We start from the raw sequence: 16,466 nt of genomic DNA on the forward strand, positions 1-16,466 counted from the left end.
AAATGCCTGGCGAGAGACAACGCATTTGAGCGTATTCTGCATGCGCTCACGTTAGTTGATAAATCATGATGTTGATTGATTATTGTGTGCTTTATGATTATTTGTTATTGTAATTTATTTCATTCTTATGTTAATTACACAGTTATTACCTTTAATTCAGTTGTCCTTAATGTGTCAGATATGCATGATATTGATGAATGATATTGGATGCTCACAGCCACTCCACTATCAACGTGAACCCGAAGCGTGGCGAGCGCAGCGAGCCCGCGAGGGGCGGCGGTACGCGTCCTCCGACCTTTTCATGCCCTACTATCCACTAGGGCGTGGAGTGAGAATATAATAGTGTGGCGAGCGCAGCGAGCCACCGAGCCCGAAGCGTGGCGAGCGCAGCGAGCCCCGCGAGGGGACACGGATACCTTCACAGGTAAGCGCGTCCCTTCGCGGGCTTCACAGGTGTCCACGTCGCCATGGACACCTGTGAAGCCCGTGAAGGGACGCGCTTACCTGTGAAGGTATCCGTGTCCCCTCGCGGGGCTCGCTGCGCTCGCCACGCTTCGGGCTCGGTGGCTCGCTGCGCTCGCCACACTATTATATTCTCACTGCACGCCCTTGTGGATAGTAGGGCATGAAAAGGTCGGAGGACGCGTACCGCCGCCCCTCGCGGGCTCGCTGCGCTCGCCACGCTTCGGGTTCACGTTGATAGTGGAGTGGCGTTAACAATGGGGATGGGACTGACATTGTGTCACTTTTTGGGACACTTTCTTGGGGGTTTTACACTGCAAAAATCGGGTGGTATCGCATCGCATCGCATGCCATGTGGTTAACATGCGATGCGACGTGATCACTTTACATGGTACCCGATGTAAAATCGGGTTCGGGTGGTCGTCGCGTCGCATCGTATGCCATTTGGTTAACATACGATGCCATGCGATGCGACGCGATGCGTATACGACCAAAAATCGGGCGCCCGGATAACTCACAAGTACCTTAATAATTTTATAGGGGGGCCATTTAACATTAAAAACACCCATTAGGGTGCTTATACAATTTAAAATCGTATACCATTGTATATGGCATACAATGGCATACAATGCGATGGTATACGATTTGAAATTGTATAACATCGGCTGCCATCGGGCAACATCGCATCGCCTACCATTGTAAGGCTTATGGTATACGATGCGATGGGCGCCGTGCTAGGAAACAAGTACCACATTTTTTTACAATGCATACCTTTCATCAGTCTGGGGTGGTATAAATGGGGGTTCTCAGTGGGGTGCCTAGTGTGTTCTTATATATGAATAAAGCCCTTAATGCACACTAAAAAGAATGGTAATTCAAACCTAGCACGAGACTGATAATTCATTTTAGCATTCTTTTAACTAGTGTTAGTAACTTTCTATGTAGCCCCAATCAAGAATGTCCAGTCATTCACATCCGTATTATTGCAATGGATCTTACAAGGGAGAGCATACAAACTCCACACACTGACCTAGTTGGCAGTAAATTCATAGCCATAGTGCTGTGAGGCAGAACCCCTGTGGCAAGTGCTCTATATATATATATATGAATGGATTTCCTCACCAAGATCGTATTGACTGGGATTTACATATAATACAACCTAATAAATAATTTCTCATGTCTTGGTTGTTTGACAGCTGGTGCTACATGTCTCTTCATGTCTCGGTTGTGTTTCTGCCTGTGCTGTCATTCTCTCTCGGTTGTGTCTCTGTCTACTATTATTGTCTGCATGTCTTGGTTGTGTCTCTGTCTGTTCTGTCAACGTCTCCTGTCTTGGTTGTGTCTCTGTCTGCTATTATTGTCTCCGTGCCTTGGTTGTGTCTCTGCCTGTGCTGTCAGTCTCTGTCTCGGTTGTGTCTCTGCCTGTGCTATCAACGTCTCCCTGTCTTGGTTGTGTCTTTGCCTGTGCTGTCAGTCTCTCCCTGTCTTTTTTGCGTCTCTATGTGCTATCGTTCTCTGTCTGTCTTGGTTGTGTCTCTGCCTGTGCTGTCAGTCTCTGTCTCGGTTGTGTCTTTGCCTGTGCTGTCAGTCTCTCCCTGTCTTTTTTGCGTCTCTATGTGCTATGGTTCTCTCCCGGTCTTGTTTGTGTCTTTGCCTGTGCTGTCAGTCTCTCCCTGTCTTTGTTGCGTCTCTATGTGCTATCGTTCTCTCTCTGTCTTGGTTGTGTCTCTGCCTGTGCTGTCAGTCTCTGTCTCGGTTGTGTCTTTGCCTGTGCTGTCAGTCTCTCCCTGTCTTTTTTGCGTCTCTGTGTGCTATCGTTCTCTCCCTGTCTTGGCTGTGTCTTTGCCTGTGCTGTCAGTCTCTCCCTGTCTTTGTTGCGTCTCTATGTGCTATCGTTCTCTCTCTGTCTTGGTTGTGCCTCTGCCTGTGCTGTCAGTCTCTGTCTCGGTTGTGTCTCTGCCTGTGCTATTAACGTCTCCCTGTCTTGTTTGTGTCTTTGCCTGTGCTGTCAGTCTCTCCCTGTCTTTGTTGTCTCTCTATGTGTTATCATTCTCTCTGTGTCTTGGTTGTGTCTCTGCCTGTGCTGTCATTCTCTCTCTCTGTCTCGGTTGTGTTTCTGCCTGTGATATCATTCCCTCTCGGTTGTGTCTCTGTCTGTGCTATTATTGTCTCCATGTCTTGGTTGTATCTTTGTCTGTGCTGTCAGTCTCTCCCTGTCTTTTTTGTATCTATGTGTGCAATCATTCTCTCTCTCTCAGTTGTGTCTCTGTCTGTGCTATTAACGTCTCCCTGTCTTGGCTGTGTCTTTGCCTGTGCTGTCAGTCTCTCCCTGTCTTTTTTGCGTCTCTATGTGCTATCATTCTCTCTCTGTCTTGGTTGTGTCTCTGCCTGTGATGTCAGTCTCTCCCTGTCTTTGTTGTGTCTCTATGTGCTATCGTTCTCTCTCTGTCTTGGTTGTGTCTCTGCCTGTGCTGTCAGTCTCTGTCTCGGTTGTGTCTCTGCCTGTGCTCAGGGCCAGCGCCACCACTAGGCAAACCTAGGCATTTGCCTAGGGCGCCGGCCACTGGAGGGCGGAAAATGCCGCCCGGGTACCTGTCCTAGCTACGGCGCTGTCTATTTAAAGCTGGCGGCGGAGGCAGCGGGGGTCCCTGCAGTCTATTAAAACTCACGAGCGCTATCCGCCGGGCTATGCGGAAGCGCTTCTAGTGTGAAAACTCTGGCAGCCAATCAGCGTGCTGCCAGTGTTTTCACACTAGAAGCGCTTCCGCATAGCCCGGCGGATAGCGCTCGTGATTTTTAATAACCTGCAGGGACCCCCGCTGCCTCCGCCGCCAGATTTAAATAGACAGCGCCGAACGCCAGGTACCACCCCCCCCCCCCCCCCCCCCCCCCGGCACCGGGGCGCCCCCAGCCCGACTCGCCTGGGGCGCTCCGGTGCCTTGCACCGGCCCTGCCTGTGCTATCAACGTCTCCCTGTCTTGGCTGTGTCTTTGCCTGTGCTGTCAGTCTCTCCCAGTCTTTTTTGCGTCTCTATGTGCTATCGTTCTCTCCCTGTCTTGGTTGTGTCTCTGCCTGTGCTGTCAGTCTCTCCCTGTCTTTGTTGTGTCTCTATGTGCTATCGTTCTCTCTCTGTCTTGGTTGTGTCTCTGCCTGTGCTGTCAGTGTCTGTCTTGGTTGTGTCTCTGCCGGTGCTATCGGTCTCTCTCTGTTGTGTTTCTGCCTGTGCTATTATTCTCTCTCAGTTGTGTCTCTGCCTGTGCTATTATTCTCTCTCAGTTGTGTCTCTGCCTGTGCTATTAACGTCTCCCTGTCTTGGTTGTGTCTCTAGCTGTGCTATAGTATAACAAAATGGAGTGGTGTGCCGTACTGGCTGTGTGCACAGAGGGGTACTATTTTAATATTAACATATGCAAAACATTCCAAAGACAGAACATCCTGTGATATATCTAAATGTGTAGCCTGTGCAGCCCCTAGTGAAAAATAAAAATGAAAAATGTAAAAGTACTAAGTTTACTGATGCACGGAAAAGCTGCCATTCACTTGACACCTGTGGCCCCAAAAATCTATGGGCCTTACTCTGGTTCCCTCTTAGAGGCAAATTCCTTCTCCATCTAATTCTATCTGCACATGTTACATCTGCCCCACCTGCAGTGCACATGGTTTTGTCCATCTGAGAAGGAATTTGCCTCTAAGAGTGAACCAGAATAAGACCCTATATGTTAACAAAGGTTCTAATCAAATATGCTCTGCTAAATAATTAAAACATAAACCCTTCCTAATTAACTCTAACTTTCTAATTTGTACTTTTATTTGTAAAAACAATAGAATGCAGGATAAATATTTTTGACAATATCAGAATTTAGTGTAAATCAGAAATAATATGGTTTTACTTATTTACGTGTGCCGTGGTGTAATAGTCTTAGGGGTACCGTATCTAAATACCCCTGGTAAAACATTTTACCGGGCCAATTTTCCTGATGTTTTCTGATTTTTAAATTTTTTTATTATTTGGCTATCCTATTGCATCGCCTAATAAAAGGCGCGTTTGCTGCAAAAACATTTTACCGGGCCAATTTTCCTGATGTTTTCTGATTTTTTAATTTTTTTATTATTTGGCTATCCTATTGCGTCGCCTAATAAAAGACGCGTTTGCTGCAAAAACAGACAGATTCATTGAGGCGGGTGAAACAAATCCCTGATAAGCTGCAACAGCCGCCCGATTGTAGGGGCTAATTGACTTGCGATCGCGGGTAATAGGATATCTATCTAAATATTAGAAAATTTATTGTTTTACATAATAAGTATATTATTTAGAATTTAGTATTAAAAACAATAAGATATAATGAAATGTAAATTGTAAAGCTAAGTAAATAAGAACTTTGCTAATTAATATATAATTTCAAACCCATTTATAAATATCAATAAGCAACTGAACATTTTTTATGCTCTTTAAAAAATTTTTGAAGTCCACCCAGTAATTTAAATTATTGCTCAAAATAAAAGGGTGAAGTGAGAATATTACAATATAATAGATGTCCTTGAGTAGATGAGCAGCTATATGTGATCATAACTAGTCATTCCATAGACATGCAGCTAGGCGATAGTATCTGAAATTTGACAAACCCACAGAAAGTATTATTATTTGTGACATGGCTCAAGATGGGAGTTTGTGAGGAGAGTGAAGATGACAGAACTGGTGCTATCCTCTGTGACAACAACTTGAAAAGCACGGAACATGACATCTTTCCTATCCTGCTGCCGAAAATGTCAACTTTGTGAAGGACAGTGAGAAAATGGTTTGCCAAAAATTTGAAAGGTGGATTCAAGAGATGCTTGTCATGTCAGATGTGATCTAGTCCTCGGCTGCTTGAGACAGGAAGTCCTCGTACACTTGATGGCTTTTAGTTGGCAGGCCCTCCGAGACATCCATGTAACTTCAGCGGCTGCTACGTTTGGACCTGTGGACAGATGGACTGTTTCGATGACAAATGACACACGTGGTATTTTTTTGAAGATGATTTTAAATGAGTATATGTAATCATACCAGCTATGTCTACAGGTGTGTGACTATTATATAACAGGTGGCTGTTTCCAGAGATGCATTGCTCTTACTTACTCTCTACTTTGGGCTTTTTTTTTAAATAAGACCAAAGCAAATCTTCGTATGAGAAAAGTTTTGCAATATCGACCAAAATACTTTTTTTTTTTTTACCAAATCAATTTATAAATCATTATCTATTGGTTCAAATAACAACAACAACAAAAATATCTATGATAGAAAAAATGTGAAGGTTTTAAAAACTTTTTTAAATTAACCTTTATGTTTTTATTGTAGCTGTTTGTTATTCTTGCATTTTTTTTATTTTAATTTAACTTGTTTCTTTTCAGTCAACATTTTTAAAACACTCTAAATTGATTTTCAGTTCATTCCTTGCCCTCAAATTGACGGAAGATTTTGCTTAACGTCAGTGCCAAGCGGACATTTTTATGCCTGTAAAATGAAACAATAACACTGTAATTCTAATTCTTGCTTTTCAAAGTACTTCAGTATGAGATACAGCTAGAGTCTCCAGTATCCGGAGATCTCTTATCTGAAATATTCCAAAAACAGTGGGTTTTTTTTTTTTTTTAGAATATTTTGAATTTTTTTTCCTCCTGCCCCTTTTTTTTATACTTACCAAGTCCCCCCCGATGTCCACGGCGGCCTTCAGGATCTTCAGCGGTCCAAGGAGTGCATTTCGAGGGCGCGCCGTTGACATCACTGGCGCGCTGCAAATTCATGCAATGCACACCTGGGGCCACTGAAGAAGATCCCAAAGGCTGCTGGAGGACGCTCTGGGACACCAAGGACGCCGTGGGACCATCGGGGGACTAGGTAAGTATGTTAAAAAAAAAATCCAAAAACCATAAAAATCCCTTATCCAAAATGCTTGTGGTCCCGAGCCTTTCGGATAAGGGATACTCAACCTGTTTTACATTACACCAAATTATGGGCCTGGTTCAGCTTTGTTAGTAAAGCAAAAAAGCTTGCAAATGGAAAAAAGCATGCTGCACTGCAGGTGGGGCAGATGTAACGTGCAGAGAGACTTAGGTAAATTTACTAAGATGGGAGTTTTATTGAAGATTCAATCTATTATCTTCTAGAAGGTGCTAAATAAATAAGTAGTAGAGTCTGATTGGTTGCTATGGGCAACATCCCATGTTCATTAGAACTCCCATCTTAGTCAAGTTACTCCTTAGATTTGGGCGCGGTGTATTCAAACTGAATTTTAAATTGTGGTGTATAAATAAAGGCTGTATGCAAAAGCAGACAGTATGTATTCTGCAGCAAAACAATATAAATGCATTTGCTCTCCTTGCGGAGCAACATGGTTTGTCCCGGACACAAAATGACCTTCTTTTTGCGGTACTGAAACTGGCCCTTTAGCCCAATAACATAAATATCTCATTTGATGAGAGGTTCTATGTGACATCTGCGCGTCCGGGTTGACTTGCCGGTGTTTCGGACGTGATCTTTCACTCTCACGCGTAAGGTCTGTGCTGGGTTTTAAGGCACAAGATGTTTGGTGTGAAGGGGCCTCTCTAAGAGGTCAGTCAAACATTACAGTACAGATTGCAAATTTTTGGAATTTAGGGTCTTTTGATTTGTTTAATAAAGAGAAGTAAAGCTAACCAATTAACCCCTGACAGGAGGTTCATTAAAGGTTTGTAATCCTTTGCCAAGTCTTTTGTATAAACTAAACTAGTCTAGTGCTGAGGATTTGAAAAGCTTAGGCAGCTCACTGGAGGAGGTCGCGACTTAGAACATTTGTTCAGTTTTCAGACGACTTATATTACCAGAAACAGACTGTGTTGATATAGAACTACGTACGTAATGGTTGAATCGGTGTACTTTGCCCTACAACAATAGCACGGAATAACGATGGCTGTCTGGGCTTCTCGGTTCTATAGTAAATGGATTAGACTTGTCTCTTGCTCCATTCACACGGCTTATGCCGCGGTGTAAATATTCGAGGGCTATCCATATTATGTAGCTGCCTGCGGATAAAGACGAGAGGAAGCGTATACTTGTATTTTGTGTCACCTTATACGCCTTTTGTTCGCCAGACCACAGTTGCTTTCTCTCATGTAATACTTGGTTCCAGGGATTATTGAGTAAACATTGTATAATGAATCATTTCAAGTAACCCTTTCATTGGTGCAGCTCCTATATTTAAAATTCCCTCACGTTTCTCAATATGAAATTGTGAGCTCAAAGGAATAGTACTCAGGGTGACACAGAGGGGTGTGTTTAATATATTCATATTGCACTGAGTGTATAGAGTTTGTGCGGGGCTTATTTATGAATAATTTTGGAAACCCGCCACTCTGGATTGAGTTTCTGCGTAGTATTTAAAAGGGCAATGCTTTCCCTTGTCTTGTGTTCTCTAGTAGAAGCATTGCCGTTTTAAATATCGGGCGGAAAAACAAGTGCTTTGCAACCCAATATATATATAATGTGTGTGTTGCACAATGGGATACACCTAGGGCCTAGTGTATATTCGTTGCCAAATGCACGCCCCCCAACCCGCCGAGCAAATCCCCACACTGCATAGTCGCACATGTGCAAACCGAAAACATCGGCCATGGGGACTGAATTCAGCCCGCATCGAGCACGTCTGAATCACCCTCCCAGTTTGCACACCTATGAAGAATTCTTATTTGAATTTTGAGACCTTTTTTTTTTTTTACACATATACTTCTATTATTGCCCATTCCATTTCTGTTCACAGCCTGACAATCACAGACAAACTTAAGACCCCGGGTCAAATACCTGTTATCCATTGAACAAGTCACTATGAGACCAGAGATCTGTATTTACAGCCAGCTCGGCAGGAAATCTGGCTGACAAATTGTTCCGCACTATGTACAAACTGTACGCAGTTTAATAAGGTTTCTTTCTTTTTGCTTGTATAAAACAAAGACATAATTGTAGATGAAAATCAGTTACTGTACTGTTCATTGTGTATTATCCTTGTAGAGTGACTCACAAAGACAAGATACATTTCATTCCGCATCTTGGCTGTCTATATGTTCTGTATTCTACTTCTTGTGTCAGGAGGAAAATCCACAAGGCACTCATTTTCCTCCTCTTATCCCCCAGACCTGATGGCATAGGAACAGTTACAGTTGAAGAAAAAGAGCGGTTTGAAGAGATCAAGGAGCGGCTTCGTTTGCTTCTAGAAAATCAGATCACACATTTTAGGTAAAGCTTCCCAACCTATTACAGACAACAACATGTCTGCCAATTACAGTACCACAATTCCACTCTCACCAGGAATAAGGTTTGAGCAAAAGGAAAACTATATATTCATATATTCCTAGGTATTGTTTTCCATTTGGTCGACCGGAGGGAGCATTAAAAGCAACTCTGTCCTTACTGGAGAGGGTGAGTATTGATCTATTCTTCCAAATTTGTTTTGATTTTTCTTTTTTAAGGTATATGAGCACATACGTAATTTAGCCCATTGACCGCATAGCTAAGGAAAATTAAGACATACCTACGTACATAAATTGGGATAATATTTTCTGGATCATTCAGGATCTCATTGGATAAAATTCTAAAACTAAGTGACAATGCATTTTATTTTCCTAGAGTAGTCGTTTGTAGATTTAAATTCCCGTATTGCTGATTTTCCCATTATCAAGGTTTTAATGAAAGATATAGTTACTCCTGTTCCACAAGAAGATGTGAAAAATGTCATCCGGAAATGTTTGGAGCAAGCCGCATTAGTCAACTACACCAGATTATCAGAATATGCCAAAATTGAAGGTAAGAGACACATTTCTGAAAACTACCGGATGTTTTTTTTTTTCTGATGTTACCAACAATATCTTTCCTTGCCAACAATGCTGCAACTTATATTTGGTTTGTTTATGATATATGTTGTGAGATGTATTAATATTTACTGTTCACAGTCGGCTGAGTTGTTGAGGTACGCCTTGAATTATTGTCTTGTATCAGATTTTGCTTTGGGCAGTGTATAAACCAGCTTGGAGTAGTACGTTCTCTCATAGACATTCTGGAAATTGAGAGAGTTCTAAGTAACGTGGATCAACAACGCGTAAGATAAATGGTTGCAGGTGTTTCTGTTTTGGTATTCGAAGACAACTGAAATGAGAGTGTAATGCTTTCTCTATTTCACACCGAGCTAATATATCAACCAGGAGATATAAAAGTGTTAGTAGTATAGTTCTGAATTGTAGCAATATTGATGGTGTTTAATGTTTGAAGAAATGTGTTGATTGTCACCATCTTTATTGCGTTGAAAGAGTTTCTTTGTCCAAGTTCTGTGTAGGTCAAGTGGGTTTTAACTCTCCCCACCTGACAATGCAAGAAGAAAGGCTGAATGTGAAGTTATTAAACCTCACCCAGTGAGAAACACTTAAGAATTGGGCACGAATGGGATTTTTCTTGAATAGTTCTTGTCTTGGAGATAACTGATGCAAATAACACTGTATAGGCTTTGCTGTGGTTGTGGTTTCGAGTTGATGAATTAAAGGTCCTTTTGGTTTGGAAAACTGAAAGACATCACTTAGTCACTGAGTACATGAGTTGCTAAAGATATGAATGATTGAAATTGGGAGGTGCTTGTTCTGGACCAACAAGACTTTTCTTCCACAAAAAAAGTTTTTGAAAAGCTTTTTTCCTATTTCCTGAAAGTTGTTCTAGTAAGTTCTAACTCGCTGGTAAGATTTGCTCTCTTTCAGATAAGTCAATACAAAAAAACAAACTTTAAGATCTGTAAGTAAAAATGCATTCATTTCCAAAGTAGAACACAATAGAGCCTACTCTCCTTTTGTGACCCAATTCTTCTCGGTTGTGTGAATACTCCACCCCTATTTTCTTTGCACTGTGACTTTTAGGTCTGGGAATACTTTGAAGCAACAAACCTTTTCTTTTCCAGCTCTCTGTTTAGAGAAGTCCCTCATCCCACACTACCTGCTCTCTGCTTCTTCCCCTCCCTACTCGTATTTGGCACAGCCATTTTCCCTCTGCCTTTCTGAAAGTGGTTGGCGTGCCAATACCAGAGCATGCTGGGATTGTTAACATGTAACAACCCAACATCCACCAGTTGCATGAGTCTGGTTTTCACTCATAGGCATAGTATAGTCACTTTGCTAGACTACTACTGCCCAGAACAATTGATTTTCCAAGTCTCTCTTCCAAATGAGCCATGTTTGAATTGACATCTGAAAACAAAACAACATTAAATTAAGGTGGCAGTAGCAACCCTTCTGAAGACTATGCTTATGAGGAAAACCTTTACGTGCCTTGGATACTTAAGGCTTGAATGCTTAGTATCTCAAGCCAAGTTCAATCAGTTTTCTTTCCTTTTATGTTTGGATCATTAGAGTCTTGCAAAAGACGCAAAACTCCCCCCCCCCCCCCCCCCCCCTCAAAAAAATAAAATATGAATTTTCAACATCACAGTCACAATCTGTGACACATGGGCATGCTGAATGGTTAATCCAGCAAAATTCAAATTTAAAACACCCTTTCTGTGTATCCCGAAATAGAATCTTTTCTCCTTTTAACCTAATGTAACATTTTCCTCTAACCTTTGACCTCTTTACCTCTCTGACCTAAGCCTCTTGCATGCCCAAATCCTCTTTTATAGGGAAAAAGAGAGAAATGTATGAACACCCTGTCTTCTGCTTGGCCTCCCAAGTGATGGATTTAACCATTCGTGAGTACTTACCACCACCTCCTTTCCATGCTGTCTCCACTCTGTTGCCATTATTTCAAGAAACTTCAGATCCAAACTGATTCACTTTCCTTGCTTCAAGTCTATAAACATTATCCCTGTCTGTTGCTTCTGTCTGTGAAACCCAGTGTGAAAGTCCAGTCACTTTTTATCAGCCTAAAAGAGGTTACAACAACCAAGCCATTTGTCTGTTATAAACTGGCACCTGTCTGTAAGTTTATGTCTGTGACCTGAATGCATTTTTACTTTTGCTTCTGTGTATCGCCAATTTGTGAATTGCTCAGCACTGGTTTACATAAGAGACCCTCCACAGTGGAGAGGGGCATATGACAGCGATAGAGGGTTGACTCTCGATGACTTTGTTTAGTCAATAAAACTTTTTGAAATAAGAAACTAACGCGTTTCGAGCATCTTCTAATTGACTAACGCATTTCCCTGGATTTTGTGTGTTGCTAATTTTGCGGCAATCGCGGTTAGGAAATATGACTGCCCCCTCCTTGAGAAATGTTATATGTTTAACAGTTTTGTATTCAAATCACTGATTTATTTCATTTTATTTTTCTCCCCATCCGGTGCAGCCTCCTCCTTCCTGTTTTGATGATGGAGTTTGATGTTAATAATTTTGGGTGGATGTTAATTTTTTTTTTTTTGGGCAGTCAAATGTCAAATACCAAAAGTGAATGGGGTGACAGATTGGTCCATTTGCTCATTAATCGTGCATATTGTGTTCTTTCTTTCTCTTCTTTCCTCCTTGCACTCTCTTACAAATAGAGAATCAAAAGGATGCAGGTGAACAACTGTATATGCATTATATAGTAATAGGATTGTAATACAGTGTTTTCTGTTCCTTTTATTTTATTTTCATAGCTCCTTAAGTCATGTGCTCCCGCAGGCTGTAACGGAGTCACAGTGTCACTTAAGGAGTTAATTTGTGCTGTCTCAAATTTAAAAAAATAATAATAATAAAAAAAAAAAAATTAATATACTTAGTGCAAAACCATCATCTCAAGAGCAGTGTCGTTTTCTTGCTTGGCACCAAATTATTCAATAAATATAGGCTTGTCAATAAAGACACAAATCTCCATCCCCCTTTCATATATGTGTTGAAGCCTTTTTTAAAATGTTTGTGTTTTCTGTACTTGTGTACTAACGGCACAGTCAGAAAAAAAATCTTTGTGTTTTCCGTCTTTTATGTGTGTAAGATAATAAGATGTAACGTTACATGGCTCAAATGATGTAGCGATTTCTTGAGACCTGCTCCTCGCAGCACAAATCACCCTTTAAGTGTGAAAACACACACCAAGAATTTTTCACAACTTGAAGATTTGCATTATTCTTCAAGGCAGGGTTTTGTTTTGTAAATTCCACGAAAGGGCCATCTCAGCGTAACCTGGGCAATTTCACATTATTCTTATGTTGGCATTTTGCATTTGCCTATTTTATTTATTTATAGTATTTGGTTATTTTATGCAGGATTTTTTTATTTTATTTAGTTTATTACGCATCCTTCAGAACTTGATTGATATGGGGTTGTTCTAATTGGCAAATGCTAAGTCAAACACATGGTGGTTCATGCAGAGTTGAGCGCAAGTTGGCCAGTACTGAACGCACTGTGCGTGCATGATAGTACTTGCAGAGATATTCGCACATCCCTGTGGTCAGACAGCCTCCATCTTTATCATCTGCCATTATCATTAACACTAGGCTCCATGGTGTAAAAGATAAAAACCTTGCAAAGCCTGCAATTTCCGTCATCACCGTCATATTCGCCTTTGTTCAAATACCTCGTTACCAGTGGAGGCTCCAGAGGGGAGGGGGGAGGGCTTCAGCACAGCACTATTCAAATAGTGGTGTCACACCAACTGCCAGTGATTGCAGTGTTTGGAGAGGTGGTTGGTGTATTACACCTATTTGGATTTGGATTTGATGCAGCCTCACCTCTGAAGCAGCCACTGCTCGTTACCACTTGGTAATGCCCTTTCAACCTTGACTCACCTTCGTATACTTGACTCCAGAATGGGAATAGTGCAAATTTCAGCAAGATCCAACTGTTGAACTCTGCTTACAGAATGTAACAAAGCTCTTTAAATCCCATATTGCTAAGTTGGCCCCATGTTGTCTTGCCACAATCAGATCCACGGCCCCCCCTTGTCTGTATTTTGGCGGTCAGGATTCCGGCGTGTTTCGAGATTTCTGGATTTTTTTTTTTAGTCTAATCCATGATTCGACCTATTAAAAAAAAAAATTCCCAACAGGTCGGAATGCACCAACCTTTCGGAAACCACGTGGATTGGCGGAATAGCCGCCAATCCACGTGCTTTTGTCAGAAACGGTGCCAAATTCGACAGGTTTAGGTCATTTTCCGACAAGTTGGATTGAGGTGATGAGGACGGTCCCAATGCTGACAGGCTTCCCCCCAGCCAGGCTCCTCTCTCCCAGCATCATTCCCCGGCCAGCAGGTGGTGAGTGCGGCTCTCTCCAGCAGCACCCTGTGATTTCACATCAGCAGCAGGACTGGAAACAGGAACATCAAAATCAGACCCATTCAGACAAATGCATGTCGGAATGGATCCAACTCTAATTGTATATACCCCCAAGAGTTACTGCAAAGTGAGCTCATAGGAGAATTACTTGTCTTCCAGGTCTGCCTGGTTTGCAGACTCCTCTGTCTTCCAGATGTCCCTTAACAACAGTGACTTATCTATAAGGGATGTGTACAGTGCACTTGTTCCCCTGAGCGAAGGGTGGCCCACACCCTGCACCCATTGAATTTTCTCACCTTTCTCACCCAGTGTTTTCTTCAGAAATCTGGTACCAAAGTCATATTCTGAAGACTACAGGCAGAAATATAAAGTGAAATTTAATAGGATGAGAGACTCAAAAAGTGAGAGATTTGGTAAGAAATCTCCAGGTTTTTTTAAAGTGGCAATTATTTTCATTTAAAAATCCAACTGGTTTTGCCGTGTAAATGATTGCCCCTTTAAAAAAAACCTGGAGATTTCTTACCAAATCTCTCATCCTATAAAATTTCCCCCATAATGTAAGCGCAGTGTACCAACATGGCAGCACATGCATGATGCAATGTGTTTTAGTGAGGAGAGGGCAGTCTTGAAACGCCCCTTGCTGATGCTCTTCTCCATTGCACTTGGTTAGCAATCTATTGGGGTGATTCAATTGGTTATCACTACTGATCCCCTGTCTAAAGTGATGAGAAATCAGGGAGGGGGGAGGCAATATTCACTTTTTTTTTTTATTTTTATTGCGATGATCGCTTCCAGACAGGCTGGGTTTAGTCGTGACCAAAGTCCTAGGGGCGAACCCTAAAAGTTCACTGAGTGCCCAAATTTCACACATTTAAGCTTATCAGCACGGGGAGCTGCAAGACTAAATGGGTCTCCCATCAGCTCAGGTCATTTGAATGCAGCAACAATTGAATTGCTCTGTTGGGTACCATCTAGTGGCAGCCGTAGTGAGAAACAATTAAATTCCCTGCTATAAATTTGTTCTTTAGTTTGATTGGATTTCCCAGCTGGGAAAGGAGTTTTGCAAAATCAATATACTCATACTTGCCTACTTTTTAAAACTAGTTTCAGGGAGATTATAGTTGGAAATGGAATTTTGCACAGCGCCCCATTGAGGGGGCGTGTCATGCTCCACTTGTCTAGTTCCATATATGGAGAGATTGTGAAAAGAGATTGTGAACGTGACACCTAGAAGCGTGGGTGTGTACTGCTGCATCTGAGAGGAATCTTTTAAAATGAGTTATATCCAAATGTAGATGAGAACCCAAAGCAGTTAGTAAGTGATACTATACTTGGTAAAGTGCTGGGAAATGGTGCTGATGATTCAATGTAAATGTATCTATCTCTCATTCCTTTTTTTTCCCCAAAATGTAACCGTGTAATGTGGGTTAGGTGAAATAAGGGAGATTGCTAGACTAATGAGGGAGAGAGGGAGATTGCTGCTATTTCAGGGAGTCTCCTGCAGAATGCAGGAGGGTAGGCAACAATGAATATACTGTATGTGTTTTAACATTAAACCACAGTTTATCTTATATTCGTGAGCCATAATATTCTATTTAACATAGTTCTTCTTTCATTCTAGCGTAGACTGTGGAGGTGTTTTGTGCAGGCAGAAATATATTTTGGCTGTGATGTGCCAGGCATGTTTACAGCAAGCTAGGTAATTCTAGAATTGCAGCAGGACAGGTGTTATCTGATTAGTAGAAAGTGTCTCAGATGTTACAAAACACCAGGGCAGGGTGTTATGCACACTGGCACAGAGGTTTCTGCAAGAAATTCTTGGGTTTAATTGTTTATTTATAAATAATTAGTGGAATATCCCATTAGGACTGCAAAGGTCTGGGGACTTTATTTTATTTATTTATGAACAGTTTCTTATATAGCGCACACATATTCCGCAGCGCTTTACAGAGAATATTTGAATATTCACATCAGTCCCTGCCCCAGTGGAGCTTACAATCTATGTTCCCTGCCACATATACGCACACACAGACATTCTAGGATTGATTTTGTTGGGAGCCAATTAACCTACCAGTATATTTTTGGATTGTGGGAGGAAACCGGAGTACCCGGAGGAAACCCATGCAAGCACGGGGAGAATATACAAACTCCGCACAGTTAGAGCCATGGTGGGAATTGAACCCATGACCTCAGCGCTGTGAGGCAGTAATGCTAACCGTTACACCACCCGGACTTTAATTTATTTCCTTATTTAGAAGTATCTTCCTCTGTGTGGGACCTTCCCGCACCCACTGAAACGCAAACGCAAGCCGATCAAAAATATATTTACAAATATGTTGGTGCAAGTTTGATTATATACAGTATCATAGAATAAATGCACTTGTCTTTCTATGTAGCTGACTGCAGGATACTGTTCATTATCAGTCATTATAGGTACAGTATGAAGGGAGTTGAGTGCTAATTCAGGTTGGCTCGCGACGCAACGGTAGTTTGCTTCTTAGCGAGCCTTGTAATATGTGCGCAGCATTGCGAATGGATGATTTGTATATACATCCATTCGCAGGTTAGTGCAAGGGTCCAAAATCACCGACCATCAAATGGTTTCCACAGTGCTCGCAAACCTAACTCAGTGTCTGCAACGTTTTCGTGGGTATGCCCAGGAAAGGAAGTGCTAGATCATCGGTCCCCCGTGTGAACATGCCAGGGACCGAGTCAATCAGAAAGAGGGCCTTGGTGTAACGTCATTTTTAAAATGATCAGTCTAATCCATTTC

The 16,466-nt window shown here is 41.9% G+C and overlaps 1 protein-coding gene across 17 annotated transcripts in view; it reads left to right on the forward strand.

The window, feature by feature from the left end:
- The window catches only part of CADPS (calcium dependent secretion activator), a 388,847-nt gene that overhangs the window by 243,799 nt on the left and 128,582 nt on the right, over positions 1-16,466 (forward strand). For 6 of the 17 annotated variants that reach the window (XM_083156060.1, XM_083156054.1, XM_083156062.1 and 3 more), the window contains exons 14-18: positions 8,606-8,707; positions 8,827-8,890; positions 9,151-9,274; positions 11,124-11,192; positions 11,982-11,999. In XM_083156060.1, the coding sequence (XP_083012186.1) occupies positions 8,606-8,707; positions 8,827-8,890; positions 9,151-9,274; positions 11,124-11,192; positions 11,982-11,999 (377 nt within the window). The remainder of the gene's footprint in view (positions 1-8,605; positions 8,708-8,826; positions 8,891-9,150; positions 9,275-11,123; positions 11,193-11,981; positions 12,000-16,466) is intronic. The other 11 variants (XM_083156057.1, XM_083156066.1, XM_083156061.1 and 8 more) reach the window with 3 other exon arrangements.

The sequence above is a fragment of the Crinia signifera genome, chromosome 8 (genome assembly GCF_055691185.1).
Source record: "Crinia signifera chromosome 8, ASM5569118v1, whole genome shotgun sequence".
Lineage (NCBI taxonomy): Eukaryota > Metazoa > Chordata > Amphibia > Anura > Myobatrachidae > Crinia > Crinia signifera.